Here is an 18821-nt window from a genome sequence, read left to right as displayed (position 1 = left end):
GTCTCTCCACCCATCCCATTTAATCCAATTCACATCCATTATCTTTAGCCTCCGCAACACTCTCTGCCGTCACTAGCTGCTGAATGTCATCCTTTGTCTGTTAAAGTCTTCCCTTTTTACATATATATATATATATACGTGAGTCCCCTGGATGTATAGATAGTCCTTCCATTTGTGCTCTTATTAATGCAAACACGTCTGTCTGCCTACCTCCCTCTCTGCCATGGAGTGGTGTACTCTGGAGAGACGGTGGCTGAAAGTATTCCACACTCAGGAGGACGGCTCCCTTCAAATGGCACCATCGTTATACAGTGGCTACAGTGTGGGATTGGGCTTTTTGCTTGAACTATTATATTATGGGATATGCATGCATTATATTCATTCTAGTCAGTATGTGTACCCTGGAGTAAAAGAGGCAAGGTTTAATTTGAGGTCCACACAGGCAAAGCCAGTCAGTTTCGCTCTCAGTGGGTGCTGGTCTCCGCCAGGGCTGCGCCTTGTCACCAATCCTGTTTGTGATATACATGGACAGGATATCGAGGCCAGAGTTCCCGTTGTCCGGTAATTACCGGTCTTTGACCAGAAAAAAATGAGGAGGACCGAAAATTCTAAATGTCTCCGGTCAGAATGACCGATTGGAAATAAGGCCCCGTCCACACGGAGCCGAAACGGGCGAAAACGATCCGGTTTCGTTTTATGCTTAATGTTCAAGGCGCTGGTTCTCCACAGAAAAAAGTGGAGCGCATCAACCCTGCGCTCATACAGCATGCGCGCTGTATACAAACATTCAGTCGCGAGGAGATTCAACCATTGAGCAGAACAAAATTGAGCAGGTCCTATGTTCCCGGTTTTCCCCAAAAAGGGTCCTATGTTCCCCTGTAGCCATACATACCGGGGAGCATAGGACCCTTTTTGGGAAAAGCGGGGAACATAGGACCCTTTTCCCAGAAAAGGGTCCTATGTTCCCCGCAATCTATCAATTTTTAAAAATATTTAAACTTTGACGCGGCATTCGCGTAAAGACAGCCACTCGGCGTTCAACAGAGTGACATGTCTAACGTAACAGCCAATCAGCGTTCAACCGGCCAACTCAGTGCAGTGCAGTCCGGGGTGAACTGCAGCATGGAGGAGAAAGTGATTGTTGCCGTTTGCGACTCCCTGAGCTCTTTATATAATAGTATATAATATAATTGTATAATAATATCACGGCCAAAAGCTCTGTGCGCCTCCGGATGGCCGTAGCGCGGGGAGCTCTCGTAGGGATTGGGCTTCTCGGGGTTTGTTTACCGGCGTATGAATATACTGCGTCAGGTTCTCCGACGTCTCTCCCTCTTCCACAAAAGGTAAAGACATGCAATGGTAGTTATTTCGGCCGGAATTTGGCAGTAATGGTGGAAAAAGTAACAGACCGGGGAACATAGAACCCTTTTTAAAAAAAAGGGTCCTATGTTCCCCGGTCACATACATATCAGGGAACATAGGACCCTTTTTTGGGAAAAGCAGGGAACATAGGACCCTTTTTAAAAAAAAGGGTCCTATGTTCCCCAGTCTCATACAAAGAGGGGAACATAGGACTCGGGGAACATAGACACGCTCCCCTATAGACTACCGTAGGTTTATGAACTAAACGGCGGCAAGCTAGCGAAAGCCGGCGGCAAGCTTTGCGGAGCACCGGTATTTAACAACCATGGCGAATCAAAATATGATCACACACTTCTTCTTCTTTATATAGCCTGCCTATCAATTTTTTTAAGTGCAATAAACACGGACAATATCCGACCGTTTTTTTTCCAATTTGACCGGTAAAATGAAACCTTCCCGGTCACATGACCGGCACCAATTTCTTCTAGCGGAAACACTGATCGAGGCGTAGTCGTGGTGGGGAGGGGTTGCAGTTCGGTGGTCTGAGGATCTCGTCACTGCTTTTTGCAGATGATGTGGTCCTCATTGGATCATCGGCCTGTGACCTTCAGCACTCACTGGATCGGCTGGCGGCCGAGTGTGAAGCGGCTGGGATGAGGATCAGCACCGCTAAATCTGAGGCCATGACTCTTAGCAGGAATCCGATGGATTGCTGGTAGGAAATGAGTCCTTAGCCCAAGTGAAGGAGTTCAAGTACCTCGGGGTCTTGTTCGCGAGTGAGGGTACTATGGAGCGTGAGATTGGCCGGAGAATCGGAGCAGCGGGGGCGGTATTGCGTTCGCTTTACCGCACCGTTGTAACGAAAAGAGAGCTGAGCCGCAAGGCAAAGCTCTCGATCTACCGGTCGATCTTCGTTCCTATCCTCACCTATGGTCATGAGGGCTGGGTGATGACCGAAAGGACGAGATCGCGGGTACAAGCGGCCGAGATTAGTTTTCTCAGAAGGGTGGCTGGCGTCTCCCTTAGGGATAGGGTGAGAAGCTCAGCCATCCGTGAGGAACTCGGATTAGAGCCGCTGCTCCTTTACTTAGAAAGGAGTCAGCTGAGGTGGTTCGGGCATCTGGTAAGGATGCCCACTGGGCGCCTTCCTTGGGAGGTGTTTCAGGCACGTCCAGTGGGGAGGAGACCTCGGGGAAGACCCAGGACTAGGTGGAGAGATTATATCTCAACACTGGCCTGGGAATGCCTCGGGTTCCCCCTGTCAGAGTTGGTCAATGTGGCCCGGGAAAGGGAAGTCTGGGGCCCCCTGCTTGAGCTGCTCCCCCCGCGACCCGACCCCGGATAAGCGGACGAAAATGAGATGAGATGAGACAGGCAAAGCATCCACCACCACATTCTAGCTTCCATTGTGAACGAATCAACAACTATAAATGCTTAATGGTGCCTCCTATTTTACCTGGGAAGTTGGACTTTTCCAACTTCCAGAAGTTCCTAGTCGCAAAATTTCAACCAGATATCGAACCCTGAGGTCGGGAAAAACCTAAGAACCATGAAATCATTATCCAAGATGGATGCTCTGCACATCGAGCAGGGTGAAAGCTGTAGTTATATACTATTTATTAGCAACTCTGTCTTAGTTGTGTCTCATTAAATCAGGCACAGTACTGTCCAGTGTCTGTGGACATGTTATGTGTGTGAAAACATTTCAACGTGTTATCAACGGTTATGGCTGACAATGGCTAACCTCGCTAGAACTGAGACTGCTGATAATAATTAGCATCTACCTTTTCCGGGTTGCCCAGGTTGCCCGTCGTTCCTGGCTCATATGTGAGCCAGGAACGCTTCCCTGAGGAGAAGCCACGAAGCCGGAGCAGCAGCAGAATGCTCCAGGGCAGGAGGTGGGAATAGAACACCTTCACTATGTGGTGAAGGGTGAAGAGTTCAGGACCGGCTGCTTTTGACTCTTGACTCCCTGAACTGAGACACCGAGATGAACTCAGAGTTTGCATGTCCAATATGCCGACATGGGTCACACTCAAGGTGCATGGACACAGTGACTAACACCAAATTGTGGTACAGCATCCACAATTTGTGCATAAACAGCATCTGTTTATGCACAGATTAGCAGAATTTGTGGAGAAGAAAAAATAATGATTTTCCTCAGAGGTTGATTTTTACAAAGTGTGGACTACATAGGTGTTTTAGCAACTATATATTACGACAGCAAGAAAGGTTGTGTTGTGGCTGTGTCTTCCTACTTTCTGTTAAATAATTGTGATTTGCTTGATTGAGGATAATGCATGGAACAGGATCTGAGCAATCTGATTTCTCATGATATATCTTTTCATACCCAGAGAAACCGTCCACATGGAGAAGAGCTTCCCTTTTTCCAGCTGTAGTAGGCGGCCGTCCGAATGCATATTCAGCGGCTACATTGGACAACCTTTAATCTCTTCTCTCACCAGTAGTGCAGTAATATCAATGGCAGCATATTTACAATAAGCTGGGGTCTGTGTATGCTATTACTACTTTGAAAGAGGAGATGCTGTTAATTATCTTTACGGTCAGAGAGGGGAAAATGTATTTACAATCTACCATTGAAAGAGCCAACATTTTTCAAAGCAGACTTTTAAGATGACACTATAAAAAGGTTAATTTATATTAAGTTTACTGAACTGTCTCAGCAGCAATCATTGCATTTGAGTGCCCTGCAATGCAATTCACTAGAAATAACAGAGACAGAGTAAGCTCACGCGGAGATAAATGGCAAAGCAACACCCCTGAACCAAACACAGTAATCAGCTCTTAAGAGGATTGCTGAAAGATTCTGTGACATTTCTGCACAATCTGGGGTAATTTCCTAGACTTGAAGCATTAAACTGTGTTCCTGGTAGGATGTTTCCCAAATACGATAGCTGAGCATCGCTTTTGTTCACTGTGACTACGACTCAGTGGCCGGACTTCCTCCTTTGGATGCAACACTGATTTGCACACAAAATAGATAGTGAGTAATGAAAGTGAGGAAAAACAAGTATCAGGAACTGTGACTGTTTCCTGTTGTAGGTCTCAAATGAAACTGTGGCAGATGTGCTGTGATCCCCCTTCATCATACTATTATTAATTCATAAATTATCACCCATCTTGAGATAAGACCATTCTGTGAGCAAACAAAGGGTGTGACATGAAGCTGAGCTGCTGCTGGGGACAGCGATGGCTGTCGACTTCAGCCACCTGGAGATGAGAAAGTGTTTGCATGGCTTTCGGTAATACTAGGAAGCTGGTGATGAATATTTATGCATGTGTGATGTTCAACTTTCCAAGTGCACAAGTGTACAGCAGGTCTTAAACATTGACAGAGTCTTACTGCAAGCTGCGTTGACGCAGCTTTAGTTATCAGAACGACAATCATGGCAATGGTACCAGCCTTTTGCAGCAAAGCAACAAAAAACACTCACTAGAGACTTATTATCCACACCGTCAATTAGGTGCGGTTTAAATAGAGAATAGCACAAGGCCAGGAAGCAAGAGAAGAAGAAGAAGGGAGCAGGAAGTGTGGCGTCGACGACAGGGCCCCTGAAGGAGGCTTGTGTGAGTGTCGGGCCTCGGAACGTTCCAGAACACAGAGCTCAACACAGCATGGAGGAGGCAGTGAATTGGCCATGGTGTCTCGTACACGGCCCCATACTGTACAGCTATAGAGGAAGTCATTGCCTTCTCTGTTGATTCTAGAACCGTCGCATCATCAACGCCATGAGACACCAGAGAAAGTCAAGAAGATGGAATAGGCCTGAGGTCCAGAGAAAGAGTAACACAAGGAAACACAAGGAAAGAAGATCACTCACTATTACTATTACTCACACTACTCCTACAAAGTTAGAATGTAATGACTTTACTGCCAATGCAATAGGCCTACTACTTAAAGCGAAGGTAAAACATGTCACTAACATCTTGATTGGTTTTACTCCAACTGAAAGACTAAAAGAGTCGAAGAGGCAGATAGCTCAAATTGAGAACTGATTGAGTGCTAAAGCAAGCCTTTGAAGCACACAAACGGGGTGTTTTTCTCTTCTACAAATCATTAGGATTGGAATAAGAGTGGAACATTTTTCTCAAAGCAGATGGGTCCATTCATGTTTTGTCTTGGGTTTCTGAACAGAACACATGCATGTGCCATTAAAAGCACATGCATGTGCTTTTCTCAAATCACGAGTGCAAGTCGAAAGTGTCTTGATAACAAGATTTACCTGTCTGTTAAAATCCGATAATCATTACGATTTGAATTCACAGCAACAGATTTAACCACAATTCAAGCATATGATCAAACAATAAGATCACCAAGGCGCCCGTTTCGGGAGAACTTATATTTTTAAGATATATGGAATAATAAGGCTCCTCTCTATTCCAGCCGTACACTTGATGAATGGGTGGAGAAGGCACTTTTCCATCAGATCCGAAGCCAACAGTAAATAGAGAACTAGCTCCCTTTCCTATTATTTGGCTCAGCATGGCACCATGCAGAAAGGTACTTTCTGGAGTGTCGGGCTTGGATGCTTTCCATTCGATTTCCCCCGCGGGTCATCCATCGACCTGGGGGACACCAGGAGCCACCGCGCCGGCCTGGGGTGATTAACAGAAGAAAGATAGCCACACTTGCGGCATAAATCCAAAAGGGTTTCATGTGGAACACAGACGCTTGTCTAACAGTGAGGAACGAGGGGAGACGGCCCCTCGGACTGAACTGCTGCAGAAAGAGCATCTCTCCCATAACAAGCTCGCTCACTCCCTCCAAATTCAGGTAACAACGTTCAGAGTAACGTCTGGAAAACAGATAAGCCACCTAATAAAAAGGGGGAGTTCATGGGTAAGGCGGTGGGAGATACAAATGCACTTTTCTGAAGATTTGATTTGACAGAAGGCACTTCGAAGGTTAAATGTAGGAATGATCATATCATCCGAGGATTGAGTTGGAAAGAGTAAAAATCAGTTCACCCTGGGGTGATATTAGCGACGCACATCTGTTCAACATCTGGTTAGAGGAGCAAGGAGTCCTGTTGTAGAACAAGCCGGAAGGTCAGCCCCTGCATAGCAACCCCAAAACACATTTGTCTTCATCTGAAAGCATTGACTTGGCCACATCATCATCTTTCTGCCAGAGAAAGATGATGCATTCCAGTTTAGATTATCTGAAGAGGACTCCCACTAATACAAATTGGAGCATTCATCTCTCAATACTGATTATTGACTCACCTTGGGTGTCACATTTCGATTTTTGGTTCATTTTTCTCTTGAAGCCAGCGACGCAATGCACATTGTTGACCTCAAAGAGTGGTGTGAGACGAGCTCAGATTAAGAACGCTCTCTACATTGACACACACCTGTCAGCAGGATGACAGTTTCAGGCCTGCAGCTACAAGCTGTGCGCTGTCACGCCGTGTCTGAACGGTACAGAAGATGGGAGTAATCCCAGTTCTCTGCTACAGGAAGGCAACTACAGGGATGTATGAAGAAGAACAAAGCTACAGAAGAAACTAAAATACAGGCAGATGTGAGCAGATGTGGAAACCCCTGCACATTGAGCACTTTCAGTGTGGTACATGTGTTGACGTTATCCAGATGACTTCCTTCCAGTGCATCGACGTAAACGTTGCCCAAAAAATCCTTCTTGCAAGTCTCTATTTTGTTTGTGTGTGTCCGTGTGAGCATAGTCACAGGGGATTTTTGCAATCTTTAAAAAAATATTTATATCCACAATCAACCAATTTAAGACATTATTCTTGGGCTCCATATCAGTTCTTAATCCAACTTGGAGGATATTGGATATTGCAGCCTTAGGATATTGCGTCTGTACTTGTATTTTCATCTAAATTGCTTTTGTAATAAAGTGAATGGTTAATGCTCCTGATTTATGCATTAAATTAACCAAATATATGTACTGTAAAACCGAAAGCTTAATCCCCCCCCCCCCATGTCAAAGTTGTGTCAAAACCCTTCTGAATAACAATCCAAATCATCACAAATGCATTTACTACCCTTTGTAATGGATGTGTGTGAAAGTCGTCTATTTCTAAATATCTATATACACAATTGACTGTGAATTTACACACCTTCCAATTATGAGACAGTGAGACAAGTAGGAGCACAGGGGATTGGGTGTAAACTAACTAGAGGGCTCACGGAATAGAGATGTAAGACAAGAAGAGGTCACCAGAGGATGGGAGAGAGAGAGAGAGAGAGAGAGAGAGAGAGAGAGAGAGAGAGAGAGAGAGAGAGAGAGAGAGAGAGAGAGAGAGAGAGAGAGAGAGAGAGAGAGAGAGAAAGAGAGAGTGAGAGAGAGAGCCAAAGAGAGGGTGCTGTGGTCTAAACTGCCTTCCCTAGAAGGAAGACAAATTGGTCTACACAGTCATCTCGTGGCCCCCAAGTTCCGTCTCTCCAAGGAGGAAGCCAGTGTCTTCGAAGCATTAAAGTGGAGGAACCAACGCCACTGCAATAATTTAATGAGGAGGGCTGTGCACACTCCCCCACTCACATTCAGAACACTGAATATGTGACGCAACCCGCCTTGTCATGTGGGAATCTCTTCCTCCCCTTCCACTTGGTTTGGTTTCTCGAGCCTCTCTCTGCTTTGAGGTCTGCAGCTGGTCCAAATGGGCGCCCACTAAAGCTCCAGCCTCAGCCTTCTTAAGTAGGATGGTGAAAGGTGCCAGGCTACATCTCATTGATATTACTAAAAAGGCTATATTAAAAATTAAGAGGTTTTCTCATTTGAATCAAACAGAAATGTTGCTGTTACCTGTTCATCGTGGCTAAAAGCAAAGCGGTTTTGAGTTAAAAACAACAATAACCCTGATTGGGGCCCATAATGAGTGCCTGGAGGCTGGAGTGCAGGCAGTGACTGTGTGGGGGAACTCTTGTCTGATACAAATGGGTGTTACAGGGAAAATTAATTCAAGAGCAGGAGGCGATAAAGTCAGCGGGTGAGGGGGGGCTGGTGGAAGTGGAACAGATGAAGTGATGAATGAATTTTAGCACTTTGCCTCCCTTTTGATGGGGAAGTAAAAGGGCTTTATGAATCAATGCTCTCTTATAATCCCGTCAGAACATTTAGGCGACATACCCGATGTGTGTACACAACTCACCTCTTTTCCTTGAACACAAATGTATAGACTATATTCTTGGGCTCTATAAAAAGGGGTTAATGTGCTAATGGTCCGTTTATTTGAATCAAATGCTAATATTGAGCACTCACTATAAAACAATCTGATTAGAAGACGCATGTGTTTCATTCTGCTTCCTGAGAAGGATATTGAGGTCTGCACTTGTATCCTCATTTTAATTGCTTTCGTCAGTAATGAATGAAATGGCTAACTCTCCTTATTTATTCAATCAATTATCCCAAAAATTGAATTATACAACAGAAAACTACCCCCCCACCCCTCCCTGTGTGCAGGTGTTGGAACGCCATCTTCATCAAAGAGACAAAATACAACCAAATGGTGATCATTCAGACTGTGTTGTTATTATCCTTTTCTGGACTTTTTTTTTTAACTCGGGGGAAATTAAACGCGGTACCAAAATTGAGGCATGCTTTAGTCATGCGACAAACCCACGTGAGGAGATAAAGACTAGGAGCTGGCGTTAGGACACACAGTCTGTAATCTGAAGGCACAGGCCGTAGTGGGATCTAAGCAGAAGTGACACAGACATCAGTGTGTCCCTCCAGTGCCCCACTCACCTGCTCGTCCTCACCTCTACACCCAGCGTTCTGCTGCTGCCATCAGTCAAGTTAGCCGGCCTCCGTCCAGCTGACAGGCTTTCCCCACGGGGCCCGCTTTAACACAGGGGCCAAGCTACCGCACCCCTCAGAGCCAGTGGGGACAGTGAAGGCAGGCGAGGGCCAAGTGAGCTGAGCCTGGGCCCGAAGAGCGGTCCTGCATCTCTGGTCTGAAGGTAATAACATGACGTCTCAGGGTTTGGACATTAGGAATGTACCTTAATTAATGAGCACAGTGCATCTGTGGTCTGAAGGTAATAACACTATGTACCAGGGTTTGGAAAATAGGAATGTTCTAATGATCATTAATTTAATGAGGACATAGCGCAACACAAATTATATTATTTTGAGTAAATTTCATTTCAAATTAGCTTTGCAGATGCAGACAAAAATCCAATCTAAAAAATTATTTTGGATTGTGTCTCCACCAACTCCCTGGCTAAGAAAGTAAAGACTGAAGGTCAGTTAGAACTTTTAAGCATTTAATTTTATCGGTTTACTGAATTTCAAATTTTCACTGTTTAAAAAAGCTCAAACCTCAAAGCTCGTGCACACCTCCTTTGACCTCTGCACACCAGATGGAATAGCGTAACGAGTGGTCAAAGAAAAGTGAAAAAAACAGAACTTCCAGAAACACCTATTCTGATGCAAATAAGGTGCTTGGGGCCGGAGACTTAATTAAAACAATGAAGTGGAACAATGAGGGAGAGGCAGAAGAAGAGCAAACAGACACAGCCAGGTGCTGATCAGGCGGTGACTCTTCTATCTGGCAGCCTATTGAGAGAGAGAGAGAGAGAGAGAGAGAGAGAGAGAGAGAGAGAGAGAGAGAGAGAGAGAGAGAGAGAGAGGCCACGCCGAATCTCCTCATGCACCAGTTATAGCTACAAGGACCTGGCAGCTTATTAGGTGCATACATTTAGCAGAGAATGGAGCAGTGATAAGGAACAGATTAAACACCCTCATCTGTATGCTTGGCCAAGCACGATAAAAAAATCTGAAAAAAGAAAGGAACATAAGATCTTTTTTTTTTTTTTTTTGCAAGATGTTATTAACAGCATGAATTTAATATTATCATCAGGGCCATTGTTGTCCTTATCGGACAGATTTATCTTGTTTGGTGTGCGCTACAACCAGCTTTATTCTCGATCGATGGAGCCACGTTGGGTTCTCAGATGTAAACCTCTCCTGCCCTCACCAACCCCCCGCCCCCCCCCTCTCTCCCTTTGTAATCGCCAGGCAACAATTAGGCTTCCAAATGGCATCTTACACAGAAAACTCTCTGACACTGATCACCACACCCATCTCCCCCCCACTACCCACCCATCAGCACCATGTTCCCTGAGACACACACACAATCTTTTAATCAATCTGTAATGGGGAGCAGGCCTGGCGATGACAGGTTGGCTGATAGAGTGACCCGGCTGATATCGGAGATTCCTGGCCACTGCAGGGCCAGATAATGGCCGCTGTGCTCCGAGATGATGACAACGATAATGTTGGCACGGAGGACCGCCAAGTATATCCAATCGCGAAGCCCCCCGTCCTCCCACACACACACACACACACACACACACACACACACACACACACACACACACACACACACACACACACACACCCTCCTCACCCCCTAAATGTCAACCTTCACCTATCGCTGTGACAAAAGACCTACAGAGGTGCAGATAAGGACTCGGGGGGCTTGCTCAGGATGGATAGCAAATGCAAAATGCCTAATTTGCTTACTGAACTCGTACAGAACACGCCATGGAGAACCAGTGCAGCTGTGTGTGCACGCACACATGGATGGACACATGCACACGCAGACATTCACGCACACACACACGTACACGCATTCACACACACACACACACACACACACACACACACACACACACACACACACACACACACACACACACACACACACACACACACACACGTACACGTATTGATGCACACAGACACAATAACACGCATTCACTCACACACACAGAGACAAATTCACGCACACACACACACACACACACATGCATCCACACACACACAGACTTACATGCATTCATGCACACACACAGGTACAAGCAATCACTCACACACGTACACGTATTGATGCACACAGACACAATAACACGCATTCACTGACACACATACAGATAAATTCACACACACACACACACACACACACACACACACACACACACACACACACACACACACACACACACACACACACACACACACACACACACACACACACACACACACACACACCCGCGCGCGCGCACACACACACACACACACACACACACACACACACACACACACACACACACACACACACACACACACACACACACACACACACACACACACACACACACACCTACAGGCATTCACGCAGAGCGCCCAAGAGCAGCAAAAGGTTGGTAAGGCAACAATAAAGAAAGGAGACAGGCCACTAGGAAGTGGGTCGTGAAAGATATGCTGGCTCAGGCGCCTGTGAGATTATGACAAACGCTCAGCTTTGTTTTTGTTTGCTCTTTTCCCTGACAGTCGGAGAGCGATGGATCCCAATCCCCCCCCCCCCCCCCATCACAGCTTGCGACAGACTGAAGCCCCGACTCCTCCTCTAGTCCGTCTTTTGCTCTTCGGTTCTCTTCCTCCCATTAACGTCTCCCGACTCCTCCTCTTATCTAAGGAGGAGATTATCCTTATGCTACAGGCTACGGCTCCGTCCTGTACGGAGGCGCCTGGTCTGGTGGTGGTACGTGTGTGATTTGAGCTCTGTGTCCTCTGATTGGCTGGCAGGTTATGGAGTAAATGATGAGGACAGGCAGTGTTTGAGCTGACAGATCAGTGTCCCCTTGCAGCTCACACACACACACACACACATAGACCGTCTTCCCGTACCGGCTACGTTTCAGTCACAGATAAATGACACACTAAAAAGATTAGAAATTTTGATGATTATTATATTTCTACGAGATTTAATTCTCACTCATATATATCTATTTCCATATCTGTATATCTATATCTAAAGCTTGTTTTATAGAAGAAGAGGAAGCGATGCTGAGCCCGTCCGAGGTGTCGTGCCAGCGGTCCAGGCCTCACTCAGAGGCAGCTGGATGGGGTGAATACATGCACAACCACGGGGGAGGGGGGGGGGGGGGGTCCCAGGGGAGACACCACTCACCCTTGGGGGTTGGATGTAAGTTTGCTCCACTAAAAAAACATAAAAGAAAAATGTAAGGTTTGGAGAAAACTAAAATACAGGTTGAGCTAAAGGGGAAACAGTACAATGACTAAACAAACTACAGTGAAAACCACATTATTCTCACCATACAGTGGAAATCCCTAATGTAGGCTACCCATCTCAGAATAGCACACATCTTATCTTACGGAACAGTTTTTTAGTACGATGTAAAATGCAATCTCTTATCTAATATTTCAAATCTCACGGTTCACCACCTCGTTAAAAATACAAACCTGTATTGTGATTAGATAATTACTTACTGACGAATACAACTCATATCCCATAATAGTTAGGACTGAATTGACTTATTTTCAACATATACACTCAGCAAATGGTGGACTGTGCTTAGTGCAAGGGTGTATATTTTATAATTTGTGTGTGTGTGTGCATGCGTACGTGTGTGAGTGTGTGATATGATCTACGGAACGATGCAGGGCAGGATTAAAGACAAAACGCGGGGGAAAGCCGTCCCCATCCGATGCCTGCCTCCCGCAGCACCGTGTGAGTGTTTCCTCCCCGCTCTTCCCTTCAACAATGCCCACTTAACTAGGTATTCACCCAGCCACTGAAAGCAAGCCCTGAGTGTGTACACACTGCCACCAGACAGCGCTTCAAGGAAAGCCGCTTGGTTCAGCCATCTCTGCATCTCTCTGCTGCTCTGTCTTGATAAGCCCTCTCTCCCTGTGAGCCCAGGTAAAATATTAACAAAATAAGCCACAGGATTCTTGGTGAAAACAATGTGAGATCACTCACTCAACGCTCAACCTGGTGAAACACTGGATCCGGGGAGTTTTTTATTTGCGGCCCACTTAATTTGTACAGTTGGCACTTCATCGTGGGTCACAGGCTCAGTGATATCTGTATTCCTTATTTACACACACACGTAAACACAAATATTCAGAGACAAAAGAGGACTCCTGCTCTACTATTCAGGACGTTGTGATGCAGTATGTGGACCAAGACAGCTTCATGGGACCAGGGTATATAAGTTATATTATTAAGACAACAATGCATACCCTACAAAAGAGAAAAAGACGCACAGGATGCCTCGTCACACAAATGATGCGCACATGCGGGCAAAAGAACTGAGAGGAAATCATCGGTAATTGGTCGAACAGATCAAAGCCAAAACTCGTTCGCAGATATTGCACTTCATTTGGGTCAAGGTCAAAACTGCTTAAGCTAAATCTCAAAGGAAAGCACTATTGTCTTCATGATTCAAAGTGCATTATTTTAGTTTTCCCATATGGTTAAGTCCAGATGAAACTAGATCTGAACATGTCCGACACTATCAGCCTCCCAAACGCTGTTGTTTTTGTCCAACGTAAAGTTTCACAAGTTAACATGATAAACCATGTGATGGATGTCCACGTCGTGAAATTAAGCCCACTATGAGATGCGCCTCACAGGGTCCATAGGTGATGTTTTACTGGAATAGAGAGTGGAAACAGAGAGGACCTGTGTCCATCCCGACGTGACACCAGGGCACCGGGACGCAGGGCCACGTGTGGCTTCAACCAGAGGCGGGTCTGGATATCTGGACCTCAGTCCTGACTGCCTGAAACCACTACCCCCCTGAACTAGGGGCGGTCTGGACCTCAGTACTGCAGCTGAGGCCAGTTCCCCCCTGAACCAGAGCCGGTCTGGACCTCAGTACTGCAGCTGAGGCCAATTCCCCCCTCAACCAGAGGTGGTCTGGACCTCAGTCCTTCAGCTAAGACCCCTACCCTCCTGAACCTAAGATGGGTCCTGACCTCAGTCCTTCAGCTGGGACCACTCCCCTCCTAAACCAGAGGGGGGTATGGACCTCCGTCCTGACGCAACACATCCCAACGCTTTGCGTGAATCCCCCTCGCCCTACTCTGCATGCATTGGGTAGGCGTTGAAAGGGTTAAAAAGCAGATGTTGAAGCGAGAGGCTTTGGGGGCAGAGTTTACATGACGCGGATCATTCAGGACACTTCATCTCGGCGGTCCAACCTTTTTCAGACGTTTGGCTCTGGCTCATTGAATACATCACTATATATGTCTGTTCATAAAACAAATGCGACTGCTATCCCTACAAATGACCAAATAAAACAGCCTAAAGCCACGTTCCGTTGGGTAAATGGCATGATATCCACATCGGATGATGACGGTCTTATCAACCCTGCAGACGGGACTAGGGATCTGGAGATCCAACTTACCTGGGTGACAGTCGGCGCCGCAGAGAAAGAAGGCTGAGGAGATCAGGGGAAAAATCCACCAGCAACACAACCGCAGAAGCCTGCACATGGTAGCACGGACACCGCTCGGTATCCTCAGTATCCTCAGTCACGGACAGCGGTTCGTTATCCTCAGTCACGTACCACTGTTTGGTATCCTAAGTCACGGACCACTAATCAGTATCCTCAATCACGGACCACTGTTTGGTATCTTCAATCACGGACAGATGTTGGTAAAGCGGTACAGTGGTATCCTTGGGTTGGAAGCTGGTCGCCTGCTGCGTAAAGCGGCGCGGGGGATCACCAGGGGGTCTTAACCAGGGGGTCTTCACCAGGGGATGATAACCAGGCGACCTGAGAGTTTGAGACCGGTGTAGAAGAGCCTTTCCCGGTCAGAATCTACAGCCGCAGAGCTCCTCGATGTTCCCCAAAGCAGACCTCATCATTCGGTGTATGGACACGAAGCGTGTATCAGTGGAGCGCGCAGAGATCCGCGGGTCCGGGACCAGTGGGGACAGCGACGCGGCTCAGAGATCCGCGGCTCCGGGACTAATAGGGACGAGTGGGGACAGCGACGCAGCTCAGAGATCCGAAGCTCCGGGACTGGGGACCAGTAGGGACAGCGACACGGCGCTGGGGCTGCAGCTCCTGGATGAACACAGAGGGGATGGTTGAAGAGGGATGGTTGAAGAGGGCTGGAAGCTTTCCATTCCTCCCTCCAGGAAGTAGCGTGTGAGCCCAAGTCTGGCAGAGACTTTAAAACAGTCCAGAGAGAAAGGCGAGGATGGAGAGAGAGAGAGAGAGAGAGAGAGAGAGAGAGAGAGAGAGAGAGAGAGAGAGAGAGAGAGAGAGAGAGAGAGAGAGAGAGAGAGAGAGAGAGAGAGAGAGAGAGAGAGAGAGAGAGAGAGAGAGAGAGAGAGTCATTCGTCTGGATCCTAGCGCCCTGTGAGGAAACGCTTCTCATTATTCTAGCACCGCACAACAAGGACCAGTCGTACTACACACATCTAGGATTTATACCTCTACAATAATGACATATCTATCCATCTATCTATCTATCTATCTATCTATCTATCTATCTATCTATCTATCTATCTATCTATATTACGCATTCACACACACACACACACACACACACACACATATATATATATATATATATATATATATATATATATATATATATATATACATACATACATACATACATACATAAACACCTATATATAATATTTATTTGTATCCAATAACGACAATATATATATATATATACACAGAATATAATGTTATATATGTGTATATATATATATATATATATATATATATATATATATATATATATATATATATATATATATATACATAATTTATATTGTCATTGTTGGATACGTATAAATCCCACACACACGCACAAACACACAGCCGGCTAGTATGTTATAGTTTGAGGCTATATTGGCCAGTAAAGACAAGCATCACGTTCAGTGGCTAGAATAGGATTTGACCGTCCTGTAATACCCAAGAGCATTGTGTGATAATAATTTAAAGGAAACTTCCAGTAAAGACAGTAAGGTTACTGTTCATAGGCTGTTTAAATTGCTATGGTAAACCAGTATAAATGTCCAGTAAAGGTGGAAAGGCAGCACCTACGTACGGATGGTTTATGCATGAACAGTCCAGTGAAGACACTGGGTTGCTGTGCAGAGGCTTTAAACTCGTCGCCACCCATCGTTGCGGGGGTTGAAACGTGAGTGCACTCTGGCCCCGCGAGACCCTCCTCAACCTAATCAGGGGCCCAGCAGTCGTACTGCGGCGTAGCAGACCGTCTGGGGAGACCAAACAGACAGGAGATAGAGATCCAGCCTTTTACATTATCTTACTTCCAAGCTACTTATATACAATTCTGCCTTTTTGAAGCAAAAAGTGGAAAATAGGTAGGTTTGATTTGAATGTATAATATTAAAGGCACCCAGTGCAACTTTCGAGGCTTAAAAATAAACATTCAATTTCTAGTCTTTTTTACACGTAGTAAGTTTCAATAACTCCATACCATTACATACCGACATTTAAGCAGCAAAGATGAGACGTCGTTGTGTGGTGAGAACTGATACAAAATCGATAACAACAACAATGCCGCCATTTTCTTTATTTTTTGTAACCTACAATAAATAAAGCAGGCTTCCAGTTAATGGAAAAATGGCTTCTCCCCACCGGCGATTGTTGTTGTTTACGATTTTCTATCAGTTCTCACCACACAACAACGTCTCATCTTTGCTCCTTTAATGTCGATATGTAATGGTATGGAGTTATTGAAACTTACTACGTGTAAAAAAGACTAGAAATTGAATGTTTATTTTTCATTGAATGTTTACATAAAGTTGCACTGGGTGCCTTTAATGTGTGCATAAGAATTGTTACCAGACAGACTTTTTTAATCCCACTTATTTGCAATTGATTTCCTAAAACTTCAGACCTTGAACCATAATCTTAGTGCTGCTGCTGCTAGTTTATGGACCCCATAGTGCGGTCAGTTGGCATACACAGCCTAGTGGAGGTACAGTCTTATAGTGACATAGCCTATTATAGGTAGAGTCTCATAGTGATGTAGCCTAGTGGATGTGCAGTCTCATAGTGACGTAGCCTAGCATAGGTGCAGCCTCGTGATGAAGCCTATTGTATAGGGGTGGGAATCTCTTGGCACCTCACGATTCGATTAGATTCCGATTATGAGGTCAACGATTCGATTCTGAAGCGATTATCGATACATCTCGATGCAAATTTTTTTTTACGTACATTTCCATGTGTGATTTCAAAAAAAAAAATATACATCTGGGGTTGCTACTCAGAGTTTGCTAAATACTTCCTAATTTTGTGATGATCATTAAAGACATCAACAGATGAATTTACTTATCTAATATTTCATAAGAGAAAAAGCTTTTGTCACAAATACGACTTTCTATGAACAATGCAATAATCAATGCAGCTTGCATTATAACACAATATGGAAGCATGCAAAAAATAGGTTTCAGTTTTATTTTCTTTATAATCTTTCTTTTATATGTCATTAAAGGAAAAAGCTGCTCTTGAATTAGAAGGAGTTTTTGTGTCTGGCTGTGAGTTTGCACGCATGCTATGCGTAGGCTGAATCGCAATCGTGTCAAGACAAATCAGATTGGCCGATACACACTGAAGATAAATTCAATGATTTTTAAATTACAAAAATTATCCCTCTCTGGTGAACAGAATGTTGCAGTAGGCAAAAAAAAAATAATTATCTGCATCGAGACAGAATCGTTCTAGCGAGAATCGCGATGCATCGAAGAATCGATTATTTTTCCCACCCCTACTAGTGTATGTGCAGTCTCTTTCCTTGACCTCATGACCTTTTCCATCGAGGTCAAGGAGAAGAGGTTAGGACAGGACAAATTAATTACGTCCTATTTACTGCTTCTCTATGTCCATATCCATGTCCACCCGGGGTCTGCTGTGATGAAGCTACATTGTTCAGACTACAGACTACATGACTACTAAAGGGATCTTTGATTCTTGGCCCTGCACGTTCTTACCATGTTATTTCACGCAGTCTGTGAAAACGTGGACAGCAAGGTAAGAAAATGAAACTTTATTACCACAGTTGGAATTGAAATAAAAAAAGTAATACAGGCTACCAGTCAAAAAAGGGAAACTAAATAGTGGTCACATTGATAATTCCCTATTTCAAATCACAACACAAAACACATATGTTTAAAATTGCGTTTTTATTCATCTCGTTATTTATTTTTAATGACTTTTTTGTATCTTTCTACAGTGTCCTTGAGTGCAGAGAAAGACGCTTTCAAATTAAATGTATTTTTAATATTATTTATAATGGTTGCTCACGCTCAGATGTATTTATTGTCCTTTATACCACGTCACCTGACTTCCTAAAGCAGGCATCTCCAAACGGCGGACCGCGGTCCGGGTCCGGACCAAGTGACGATGCTATCCGGACCCATGACCAATTTAAAATAATAGTAATAATTATTTTTATTTTTTTTAAAGCGAAGATCATGCACTCACCGACAGGGGCGAGTGGGACAATAAGGTCCCTTACATAGTCGACGCATCGCTACGCATACGTGTCCAAAAGGCTACGCGACGCGACGCTTCGGCCGCCATTATGCGTCGACGCGTAGCAAAACACGTCCTCCAAATTTTTGATACGCGACGCGCCGATCCATGCAATAGGCTACCAT

At 45.1% G+C, this 18821-nt stretch overlaps 1 protein-coding gene across 5 annotated transcripts in view; it reads right to left on the bottom strand.

Annotated features, from left to right (window-relative positions):
- LOC132470481 (receptor-type tyrosine-protein phosphatase gamma-like) overlaps positions 1-15368 on the bottom strand; it is a 289677-nt gene extending 274309 nt beyond the window's left edge. For 2 of the 5 annotated variants that reach the window (XM_060069138.1, XM_060069137.1), the window contains exon 1: positions 14572-15368. In XM_060069138.1, coding sequence (XP_059925121.1) covers positions 14572-14659 — 88 coding nt within the window. In that variant the 5' untranslated portion in view covers positions 14660-15368. The remainder of the gene's footprint in view (positions 1-14571) is intronic. The other 3 variants (XM_060069135.1, XM_060069136.1, XM_060069134.1) reach the window with 2 other exon arrangements.
- Positions 15369-18821: the final 3453 nt, after the last annotated feature.

The sequence above is a fragment of the Gadus macrocephalus genome, chromosome 13 (genome assembly GCF_031168955.1).
Source record: "Gadus macrocephalus chromosome 13, ASM3116895v1".
In the NCBI taxonomy this organism is placed as follows: Eukaryota; Metazoa; Chordata; class Actinopteri; order Gadiformes; family Gadidae; genus Gadus; species Gadus macrocephalus.
This window is presented reverse-complemented; position numbering and strand designations above follow the sequence as displayed.